This window comes from Manis javanica, chromosome 9, assembly GCF_040802235.1.
Source record: "Manis javanica isolate MJ-LG chromosome 9, MJ_LKY, whole genome shotgun sequence".
NCBI lineage: Eukaryota > Metazoa > Chordata > Mammalia > Pholidota > Manidae > Manis > Manis javanica.
Genome location: NC_133164.1, coordinates 70,955,885 through 70,968,368, shown reverse-complemented (window position 1 = coordinate 70,968,368; position 12,484 = coordinate 70,955,885). Strand labels below are relative to the sequence as shown.

Here is a 12,484-nt window from a genome sequence, read left to right as displayed (position 1 = left end):
TGAAGAAGTGAGACTATATCAAGCTTAAAAGCTTCTGTACAGGAAAGGACACCACCAATAGAACAAAAAGGCATCCTACAGTATGGAAGAATATATTCATAAATGACAGATCCGATAAAGGGTTGACATCCAAAATATATAAAGAGCTCATGTGCCTCAACAAACAAAAAGCAAATAATCCAATTAAAAAATGGGCAGAGGAGCTAAAAGGACACTTCTCCAAAGAAGAAATTCAGAGGGCCGACACATGAAAAGATGTTCCAAATTGCTAATCATTCAGAGAAATGCAAATCAAAACCACGATATCACCTCACCCGTCAAGATGGCCACCATCCAGAAGACACACAACAGATGTTGGCAAGGATGTGAAGAAAGGGGAACCCTCCTACACTGCTGGTGGGAATGTAAATTAGTTCAAACATTGTGGAAAGCAGTATGGAGCTTCCTCAAAAAACTCAAAATAGAAATACCATTTTACCCAGGAATTTCATTCCTAGGAATTTACCCTAAGAATGCAGCAGCCCAGTTTGAAAAAGACATACGCATCCCTATGTTTATCACAGCACTATTTACAATAGCCAAGAAATGGAAGCAACCTAAGTGTCCATCAGTAGATGAATGGATAAAGAAGAAGTGGTACATATACACAATGGAATATTATTCAGCCATAAGAAGAAAACAAATTCCACCATTTGCAACAAAATGGATGTAGCTAGAGGTTATTATTCTCAGTGAAATTAGCCAGGTGGATAAAGACAAGTATCAAATGATTTCACACATCTGTGGAGTGTAAGAACAAACAGAAAAACTGAAGGAACAGAACAGCAGCAGACTCACAGAACCCAAGAATGGACTAACAGTTACCAAAGTGAAAGGGACTGGGGAGGATGGGTGGGAAGGATAAGGGGAGAAAAGGGGACACTACGATCAACACACATAATGTAGGGGGGTACAGGGGGCAGGCAGTATAACACAGAGAAGACAAGTAGTGATTCTACAGCATCTTCTTAGTATGCTGATGGACAGTGACTGTAATGGGGTACAGCAACAATTTACAGAAGACTCTCTTTGTACACTGGTGTGAGATGGTATGTGTGCCACTACCATTTACCAATTAGGAAGTCAGAGATCAGAGTTACCAGTTTAGCCAACATCCCCAGGACATGGAAGGGGCAGAGATGCTATGGAGAGCATGTGTTTTTCTTCATATTTCTCAACTACTCAGGGCCTCCATTCCTTTTAACCTTTTTTCTCTGATTTTAGAAGTTTCAGGTATTCATTGTAGGCAGACTTGGAAGACACAGAAAAGCACAAGAGAAAGTTAAATCACCTGTAATCTTAATACCCAGAGATAACCAGTACAGCACTTTGAGATTATATTTTCAGTATTTTAATCACATATATTCCTTACATGGAATCAGATTGTAGTCTTACATTTTAAGATATAAATGCTCTGCCATTTAATAGTTTTAAGATTTTGTATACATTCATGATTGTTTCTGAAGCACATTTCCATGTAAAAATTTTATGTTAGAAAGCAGTAGCTTAAGGCTTCTGGTACAGATTGCCAGAGACAGCATCTACTCACATCTCACAAGCAGCATAAGTCTCAATGTCCCTGAATTTTGTTAGATGAAGGAAAAAATGCCATCTTGCATTAATACACAATTTAAATTCCAGCAAGGCTGAACATTTATTATCTCTTGGCATTTATTCTTTTGTGACTGCTTACTTTTTCTACTGGAACACTTTCATGTGCTGGGAGACAGTATAGAGAAGTGGCTCTACAGTAGGGCTGTGGATTCCTACTGCCTAGGCTTAAAGGCTGACCTCACCACTTTTCAGCTCTAAGACCTTGAGTAAGCCATGATCCTAAGCCTTCATTTCCTCAAGCGCAAAATACGGGCCATCTGAGAAATAATGAATACATAATTGCAAAGCCCTTAGCAAGTTTCTATTGTTTCCTGTTCAAATATGTAAGCACTCTCTATATAAAGAATGTCCCTTTTGTGATGTATGTCTTGCCAATCCTACATCTGTCCTATCCTTTTGCGTGTTTGGGTCTTTCTTTACAAAGAGGAAAGTTAAGAGCTGAACAGCTCTATGTTTTTTTGTTAGTTTGCCACCTTTCCCAAATGACCCTACCTCTTTGCTTTTTTTACATTTTCTCCAAGCACGGGCACTTAGCACCTGCCACTCTTGCTGGTTAGTGCACTGTCATCTGTGTGCCCCAACAGGAGCATTACTTCTGCATTTACCTCTCAAGAACTCTTTTCCCATGCACAGAATTCTACATTCTCACAAGACTTCTATTTGGTAAGGTGTGTTACAACTCCAACAGATTAGATATATCATATAACAAGCTGCTGACTAACCTGTACACCTTTCTAGGTTACACTGAGAAGCACCAGTCTAAGCAACTTTCCCTTCTGGGTCCCTCAGAAAAGGGTGGCCTCTGAATGGACCATGATTACTTTTGATATCACGTTATGCCCCTTCAGCGTGAACTTTAACAGTGCACAAAATCCTGTGAAATGCTGCTGCTAGAACAAAGCAGAGCATGTGTGAGGTGCCTGGAGAGTAAGTCACAGATACAGCAACTGACACGTCTTTAACACCTGGGCCCAAGGGACTGCCCAGCATCCCTGCAGTTGCAGCCCTTGAACAAATGGCACAGCAGCCACAGCAGCCTGACCTGGAGCCTAGGAATCAGGAAGGAGTCAACTGCAGCACCCACAGTCCTAAGGACCAAAGGAGGCATCTGTGCAGGAGAGGAAAATGCAGAACTCAACTCCACCTCCAGGTTGGGCACCTTCTGAGTTCTGTTCCTGCACTGGGCTTAGCCTAATATGCAGGCTGGGCAAGAAACTATTAACCTTTCCCCTGGGGTCACAACAGACCAACACAAAGCTCCTCACCATCCCAAGTCTCAAGGACTTAGGTTTTATGTAACAAACTTCTCCACTGGCTATTTTACTATAGATACTGCTTCAGAATTCTGGCTATATCCATGCTTCTTACAGACACAACTCTACTTAAAGAGAACCCAACAGGACTGCTCCACACAAAACAGCCTGATTTCTCAGACTTTCTTCCTGGCCCTTGTCTGCTGCTCCCTCTACTGGGAAGTTCCTTGGCCTGCCTCTCTTCCTCACTTTTTTCTCCCTGCTCCAAGGTTGAGGCAGGGCCTCCTTAAAAGAACAGCATTGATCAAACCAGGGCCACTGAGCCACTTTTATTTCCATTGTACCTAGTGATTAGACAAAGCAGGCATTCAAAAACTGTCAGGCCAGTCTGTATTCCTTCTTCCCACCTTTTCATTTGTGACCTACTCTGGGCTCATCAAATCACTGATGAAACTGTTTCCCCATCTGTCTTACTGTCCTGTCACTGTTCGTAATTGGTCAGTAAAACTTTGGCAATACTGACGAAAAAGCCTTCACACTGTCCTTACCATCCTCCATTTTGGCACAGACAATTGGATGCAGTCAGAGCCTGGGTTACTGTACCAGAGGACATTTGCATGGAAAATGAGGTGTCAATATTAAATTCCCATTTTTCCATGTCCTGAGTATTCCTAATGGCAAGAGAAAAGTTGGAAGCAATGACTTTTCATGATATTCTGATTCGTCACTGGAAAAGCTTTCAAGGGACAATGTGCACTAACACTTGTAAGTGCTGCATAAAGTCAGGCTGACTCAAGACCTAGACATTTATTACTTCACTATATCTTGCTCTCAATCCTTTCGACTAGCAGATATAAATCTGACTTATGTAGTTATGGTACTCACTGTATTCACATTACTTTACAGTGTGGACTCTCTGGTGGCGCATAAGGACTGATCTGTGCCTGAAAGCCTTCCCACACTCATTACATATATAAGCCTCATCTCCAGAATGGATTCTCTGATGCTGAACAAGGGCTGAGCTCCTTTTGAAGGTTTTGCCACACTCTGTACACTGATAAGGTTCCTCCCCACTATGAATTCTCTGATGTCTGATGAGGTTTGAACTCAAACTGAAGGCCTTCCCACACTCACTACATTCATAGGGTTTCTCCCCACTATGTATCCTCTGATGGGTTATCAGCTCTGAGCTCTGCCTGAAGGCTTTCCCACACTCGTTGCATTCATAGGGTCTCTCTCCTGTGTGAATCCTCTGGTGTCTGATGAGCTTTGAGCTTTGGCTGAAAGTCTTCCCACATTCATTGCACTGGTAGGGTTTCTCACCAGTGTGGATCCTTTGATGTATAATGAGATAGGAACTTTGACTGAATGCCTTGCCACACTCATTACATCTGCAAGCTTTCTCACCAGTATGAATTTTCCTATGTCTAATGAGGGCTGAGCTCTGGTTGAAGGCTTTCCCACATTCACTACATTCATATGCTTTCTCACCACTATGAATTCTCTGATGAATAATAAGATAGGACCTCAAACTAAAGGCCTTCCCACACTGGTTACATTTATAGGGCTTTTCTCCAGTATGGATCCTCTGGTGCTGCGTAAGAGAGGAATGCTGTTTGAAGCTGTGCCCACATGCGTCGCATCTGTAAGGTCTCTCTTCTGGAGCTTTCTGACATGCTATAGAGCTTGTGCTCAGCACTAACCTTCTCTGAGGCTCATGATGGTCTCTCTTTCCCAGAGATTTGTGTGTGAAGATCACTTGACTAAGACCACCCCCCTGGGACGGCGGTACTCTGAATTTCCCCGCTGTGGTACTCCCTTGCTGCCACTCTACATTGCTGTCCTGTTCACTAACTCCTCCAAATGAAGTTTCCTGGGGAAGTCCTGGTGCTTTTTCTCCAGGTATGTTCTTTGTTGCTGATTCAGTGTTTTCACAATCTGAAATGATAACAGCAAAAACCAGGGTATTTATTTCTCCAGTCACTCTCAATACTCACTTTCTATATAAGAGAAAAACAGGCTTCTACCCACCAAAGTCACTGTCCACACATATCCTTTCTTTAGCTGGTCACAACAGGGCCCCGTTTTCCTTTCTAATACTAAAGCCTACATCAACATCTGAAGTTCATCCTTTTCTCCCTCCTCTGAGACTTCAATTGATCACTTACAAAAGATTCCTTTCCTGTTATTTCCAAGTTTTTTCCACTTACTCCTACTCATCAGCATTCACACAGGCCCGTGTCCCTCATCCTTTCACATCGAGCTTCTTGCCTACACATCTCCCTCATGCAACCTCACTCCCATTCAGAGTAAAGTGTCTTGAAGAGGCTGTCTATACTCAACTTCACTCTGTAATATGGTTTCTGCCTTACCCTGCACCCCCCACCCCCACCCCATCAAGATCACCAACTTCACAGCTGCTTAATCTAATGGACACTTTCTGGACACTTAGTTGGCCTCTCTGCAGCTCTGACACTGGAGACCACACCTTCCTTCTGGAGACATTCTCTTGCAGCTATATTAGCCTGATTTCTGTGGCTCTCCCTTCACAGTTTCAAATGCAATCTCCTCCAGGTTCTGTTCAGAGTCCTCCAGAGGGCTCTCAGGTGTCCTTTCTCTGTAAACTCTCTACCCTCAGGCTTCAACCAACATGTACAAGCTAATCAGTCTACCCTGTCTTTCCCAATTCTCCCTGTTAAAGCTTTATACTCTCAAATACAATACCAATTGGGCATGTTACTTATGAATATTTTATAAGCACCAAAATATCCCAAAGAAACATATCAGATTACTTCTTCCCATTTGTATGAACACCACCACCATTAACCAAGTTGCTTAAGACAGAAACCTGAGTACCACTCTCAACTCCTCTCCCACATACTCACCTGCAACAATGACCAGTCACTGTCACAAGATTTAGTGCCAATGAACTGGAGTCAGGTCTGATGCCCACCACTTACCACATTATAGCTTGATTTAGTCACTGTAGTCACCTGGATTACAATAGTCTAGCACTCTACTCTTGCCTCTCTCACATTCCATTCTCCCCTCTGCAACTACGTTCTAAACACACAAACCTGAAACACAAATACAATCATGTCCAAAATCCCTCCACTGTAACCACTGCACTGTACCAACTGGTCATGGTGACATGTTTTCACAATCTGGGTCCCATTTCCTCTTAGTTTATCCCCTACACCTCTCCCCTATGAATTCTATATTAAGATTAAATTGGATCACCTGCAATTCTCAGCATGGTTTATATTCTCTCACCTTCAGTACTCTGTGGCCTTTGCTTGTGTGATATTGTAACCTAGGAAATGTGTATGTGGCCTTCATCTCCAGTCCCTACACAGCCTTCCTAAGTGGTAGGGGTAAGAGGAGTGTCTATTATTCACAGTAAGCCCCTAAATCCATACCTGAGTTTATGCTAATGAAGTGAATCTCAGAGGTTGGAGGATGGCTGACAAAGGAACCCACCGTGGGATTAGAGAGTTGGAACCTGCAGCTTCACCCTGTCCTCCAGGGAGACAGGCTATAGATTTAATCACCAATAACCAATAATGTCATCAATCAATCATGCTTTAATGAAGGCTTCATAAACACCTAAAACAAAAGGGTTGAGAATGCTCTGGGATGGTGAATGCATCCAAGTGCGAGGAGAGTGGTACACCCCAAACTCCAAAGGGACAGAAGCTCCTGTACTCAAGACCCTTCTGGACTTGACCCTACGTACTGTTTCATCTAGCCATTCATTTGTGTCCTTTATAATAAACCAGAATAGTAAGCAAGTTGTTTCCCTATATTCTGTGAGCTATTATAGCAAATTATTAAACCTGAGGAGGGGGTCATGCAATCTCTGATTTGTAGCCAAACTGGACAGAAGTGTGGGTAACCTGGGAACTCATTACATGCGACTGGCAAGTAGGGGACAGCTCTGAGAGACTGAAACCTTAACCTATGACAGCTGCACTAATTCTGGGGTATCAGCTCATAATTGCTTAATGGGAGAGAAAATCCCACCCACCTGGTGTCAAGAAGTGTTAAGTAAAGATGATTTTTCCCTTTAGCATGGGACACTCCTCCACCCACCTATTCACCTTGCTTTCTCCTACTCAAGTTCGACTAAACTCAGATGCCTTTCTCCAGGAAACATTCCTTGAACCTCAAAGCCTGGTTAGGTGCCTTTTCGTAAGTCTCCCCATTACCCAGTGCCTACTTTTATTCTACAGTTTACTCACTATACTGCAATTGCCTTTTTGCATGTCTACCACCCCATCTACACCTGAAAGCTCCTTGAAGACAGGATCTCTCTACCACAGTACCAGATCCTACCACAGTAGACCACAGAGGGCCTACAACAGTACCAGACATGTATTAGCACACTGTATTAGATTATGCAATGAAGGTATGGCAAATGAACAAATGGCAGGGCAAGAGACACAATGAGGGTTGACTGTAATTCATGAGGGCTACTGAATACAAGTTGCTAAAGCAAGTACCTCTGGTCTAGAATGGTAAAGGTGAGGTTCACATGTGGTTTTTTATAAAACAAAATTTCGTATCCTCAAAACCAGAGGCCTAAATGATAACAGTACCAAGGTATCTATTTCTTACCACTTTTTGGGGAAAGGCAAGGTTCCCAGGGTTTCAGCTGTGTCTTTAACGGCTGGAGTTGGATGTCTGTTAACTCTTGGGATGCTCCAAGACATGTCAAATCCTTCCATGGCACTGCTGCTCCCTGAAGTCAGTAAAACATGCTGAGCTTTGTTAAGAAAATCCATGAGGAAATTAGTAAAAATTTCACAGAGGTCAATGCAGGTAACTCCAGGGCTGAGCAAATGAGCAAAAAGGAAAAGAAAACTATTTAAGGATAGACAGGGGTGGTCCTAGTAGTCATTTCAGGGTTATGGTGCAGTAGAGACAAAAAATTTTCATCCCATAACAAGGATGCCACATACTCCCTCCACTCTGTAAATTCCTTTCCCCATGACACAGCACATCTCCTGGTTCTCACCTGCTGCCCTGGATCATCAAATTCCCTCTCCAAATCCTCCAACAGGGTCACAGCTTCCTCGCCGCTTTTTGGACTACGTTGCTGAACCCAGATCTGCAGCTCTTCAGGCAGGATGCTCAAGAACTGCTCCAGCACCAGCAGTTCCAGGATCTGCTCCTTTGTGTGCAACTCTGGCATGAGCCACTGATGGCAGAGCTCCTGGAGTCGGCCCAGAGCCTCCCGGGGCCCAGGTGTTTCCTGGTAGCTAAACTTTCTGAACTTCTGACGAAACAGCTCTTGGCAGGAGTGGGTCCTCCCATTCTGCTTAAATTTCTGACCCCAGGAAAGGTTTTCTTCTACTTTCACCAGTATTAATTTCTGTTCCTGAGGGTTCTGAGATACCACGGTTGAAACTGCTCTGGTCTCCACAGCCATTCTTGGCTGATACAGCTTAGCCCCAAACTCGCTACAACTGGCACTGCACTTCAGAGCTCTTTGAGTAATCTCTTTCCTGAAGGATACAAAGGCACTGTTAATTTATTGCAGTGAAAAATACCTCTAAGAACTTGTAGAAATAAAGATCAAGGTATTATCAGATCAACAAAGATCAATGTATCATCATGCTAGTAATACACAGAGAGGGAGCTGGACTGAAACTGAAACTAAATAAATAATCAAATGACAAAAAAATCAGTCACCTCATTTAGTTATCTCCCATTTTGTATAATTCCTACCAATGATGCTATAAAAAATTATTTCAGAAGCAAAAGAATGCAACACTACCATGAATCACATAGTGGAAAATTTCCTTTTCAATTCCCTTACAGCCCTGATTGCGACAAGGAGAAAAATCTCTTTAACATGTCTGAAAACTTGCAGGGCTCCCTTTGTAATGTGGACCTCATACTTCCAAGGTTAGCAATATCAGGCTAGGACTGAATCTTGCTGACTTTTGGAGATTTGTTTTCAGTTACATCTATGGTAATATTGACTGCCACTTAAGGTGTTAACATGTTTTTTTTTTATTAAGGTATCATTGATATACACTCTTATGAAGGTTTCACAAGAAGAACAATGTGGTTACTACATTAACCCCCATTATCAAGTTCCTCCATACCCCATTGCAGTCACTATCCATCAACTTAGCAAGATGCCAGAGTCCTTATTTGTCTTCTCTGAGCTACACTGTTTTCCCGGTGATCCCTCACACACCAGGTGCACCAATCATGACACCCCTCAATTCCCTTCTCCCCCACCTCCCCACCCCTCCTCTTGGTAATCACTAGTCCCTTCTTGGAGTCTGTGAGTCTGCTGCTATTTTGTTCCTTCAGTTTTGCTTCGTTGTTATACTCCACAAATGGGGGAAATCATTTGGTATTTGTCTTTCTCTGACCTATTTCACTGATCATATTAATATTAACCTCTTAGCCCCATTCATGTTATTGCTAAGGTATTAACGTTTCTAAAAACTCGTATAAAACCTAAGTGGAGTACAATAAAAACACTTTGGCATCTGCCATTTGCTCACATTTGATGCTCTGCGGGTCTCAGGCAAACGCTGCGGCACTGAGCTAGGGTTAGAAGGCACGCGATCCGCCGAGGAGTAGTGAGAGCCGCTGGTCGGGTACCAGACACATGCGGCAGGCGGGTCAGCGTCGGCTCTCAAGACACGGGGGCAAACATCTCTTAACGTTGCAAGAAGTAACTAGGCGTTAAACCTGCGGTGGAGACCAGCACCATCTGATTTCAAAGCGGATGTGCCCTCGCTCAGGGCAGCGCGGCGCGCCTTGACCCCACACCAGTTACCGTGAGCGCCTGAGCACCTGGGCCACGCCGCCTATCTGGGTCGAGCGCCGCCGGGCAGGAAGCCGCCAGCCGGGGAGCCCACCCGTCGCCTCCCTCCCTCCGTCCCGCAGCCCGCGGCAGCAGAAAAGGCCGCCGCCGAACCGGGGCGGCCCGCCACAAAGGCCGGAAGTGAGCGTCCGCGAACTTCCGCTCGCGGCCCCGCCGAACGTGCGCGCCCACCCCTATCGCAGGCGGCCCATCAGTGCCGAGCATCCTACCCCGGCCCGCCTTCCCCAGGGCTGCGAGCCGCGCAGCTTCCGGGCCGGACGGGCTTCGCGGGGCTCGGGCGTGAGCGGTGCAGTCGCTCCTGGTGCCCCGTCGAGCGAGCCTTCGCTCTCTCCCGCCGCCCTCTCCCTAATTGGTGTCGCGTCACCGCCGAGTCGTGGCTCCTCCAGTTTTCCAGAAAGGGCTCAGGCTTTGCTGTAATAACGCGCGTCAACCGTATCCTGGACAGGAGCACACGCGTGACCGACGGGCTAAGCAAAAGCGACACCCACGCACGCGGCTCCTCCCCACGCGACAGGAGAGTGCGCAGCGTACCCGGGAGCCGAGCTGTGCTCCTTGTACAGCCGTCGGCGCGCCCAGCAATCAGGCTGCTTGGGCCCAGGGGACTCCCAGCGCCCCGCAGTTAAGGAGACAGGGTCCCAAACTGCGACTTTAATGCCCTAGACACTGCAACCTAACGCCCCAGAGTGCCATCGAAACTCCCACACTGCGACCTTAGGTACCAGTCTGCGACCCTTACCCTCAGACTGCCATCCTAACACCCCTGACTGCAACCCTCACCCCCAGAGTGCAACCCGCACTCACCGACTCAGTGAACTGGGTAGTAGAACTGGAATGATGTCCATTGTGATGTCCATAGCCAATGAGAAGATGATATACTTACTACAAAATCTCCAGATTTAATTTGAAATTCAGGGTCATAACCTGACACTCTTGGCACATTACTAAGCTTAATGGGTACTCATATAATTTAAAATAAGTCTCAAATTGCAGTTAAAGTGTTATCAGTTTAGTTTTGTGTTTAAATAGCATAGCCATGGATTTCTCAGTCTCGTAGGCAACTGCGTGGAATCTGGGTACTCAATACCCATTTACATGGAGAGCATATCAGGATCTCTTAAAACTTTAAAATCAAGGAGAGTATTTATTATAATAGGGAGTAAACATGACAACATGGAAGAAAACACACAAGTGACTGCATTCTGTAATGATTGAATCTAACCAAACCACACAAAGTAAACTCTGATAAGTAATTATCTTTTTCTATCTAGCTTGCCCAACATTTTACCATAATTTTATTACTCTGTAAAAGGATCACATGCTAGTAACATCCTATAGGTATAATAAAATACATGAAGGTGTTAAGTATCAGTCTTAACAGGAGTACCTACACAATGAGGTAAACTCTATTTTTACTGAAGTGCTTACTTTTTAAAAAGAATGAATAATTGACCTTAAAATCCTTTTTAATTTTTGTAGTAATTTGTATTATAATTGTTAGTATCTATGTAATAATATATATGTAAAGGAGTAGTATTATAAATGGTAAAAATATATCACACATTAATCACGTTTATTAGACTGAAAGGTCATCAAATGTGCACAGGAGAGGTGTTCCAGAATACTTACACATATTTCAATCTCCTATTTTCTGAAGCTCCCCTTGTTCCTTTACTTCTGCCTTTTCTCCTCTCTGTCCTGGCAGAAACCTTGCTGGTTTGTGTTGTATTACACCTGCTGCGAATTAACAAACGGGTAATAATTAACAACAGGGGTGACACTAGTTTCCAAATGGTTGAAACCATACAATGACCTCTACTGCTTTGGAAATACACTTAGACTGGAACCAACAGAGTGCATAGATTTTTGTTTACCCTGTATTCCACAGTCCAGTAATTCATTGGCAGTTCTGAATATACAGAATGAAGTCACGGAATTCTCGAGACCATTTCCCTGGGATGTGCTGCCACCTCTTGGCCACATAAAGCAGGGCAGATGCAGTAGGATCCCATGAAAGCCGGCAGTAAAACACCGAAAATTTGGATTTTCAACATCTAAGGGAGCCATCAAATATTTGAACTATAAAGAAAAAACATAATTGTCCAAGGAGCCAAAATACCTGGAATACTTTCCATAAACTTACATGAAAAAAAAAGATGCTGTAAGAGACTAAACAATGGCTACTTTTGAATTATACAAACAACAAGAAAATTAGCCTTGGAGAGTTTTATTGTGAAGCTCATAAGGTTCAGGTTATCTTATGCTTATTCAGTCTTGTAAATTTGTCATCACATTTTAAAACTGATGGCACATGTGAAAACAAAAGAACTTTGGCATAAATGGCAAAGCTGGATATTTAAAATGTCATATGAAATGTGTGCTACACCTCCATTTTTTGACATTTAACTTAGTAAGCCATCTTTATCAAGCACTACTCAGCTAAGCACTCTACAAGGTTCTGTGATTACTGTGGTGAATAAAAGACACAGGTCCATCCCTCCGGACATCCAGTCAAAAGGTGACACTGAGTCATCAAGGAATTCTGCATCAGCAGAATAAGGTACAGAATACACAGGATTGTTTGGGGGCTTGGAGGAGGAACGCTCAACTCCAGCTTGGATTATGGAATATAAAAGACAAACGATTAATGCAAACATTCTCTACTAGGCACACTGGTTTACAGTTGACCATAGATTTAAATTTATGCCTCTCATAACAAAAACTTAAAATA

General features: G+C 43.7%; 1 protein-coding gene across 3 annotated transcripts; it reads right to left on the bottom strand.

Annotated features, from left to right (window-relative positions):
- Nucleotides 1–1,374: 1,374 nt before the first annotated feature.
- On the bottom strand, nt 1,375–9,984 carry ZNF397 (zinc finger protein 397). 3 transcript variants are annotated; one of them, XM_073212769.1, is made up of 5 exons: nt 9,966–9,984; nt 9,431–9,620; nt 7,924–8,413; nt 7,524–7,647; nt 1,375–4,844 (listed from the first exon to the last, which is right to left on the bottom strand). In XM_073212769.1, coding segments are annotated over exons 2-5 (1,659 nt in total). In that variant the 5' UTR covers nt 9,433–9,620; nt 9,966–9,984; the 3' UTR covers nt 1,375–3,801. The 3 variants fall into 3 exon arrangements, with proteins under 3 accessions (XP_073068870.1, XP_017524385.3, XP_017524386.3); XM_017668896.3 differs by lacking the exon at nt 9,966–9,984 and adding an exon at nt 9,709–9,895; XM_017668897.3 differs by lacking the exon at nt 9,966–9,984 and adding an exon at nt 9,726–9,895.
- Nucleotides 9,985–12,484: the final 2,500 nt, after the last annotated feature.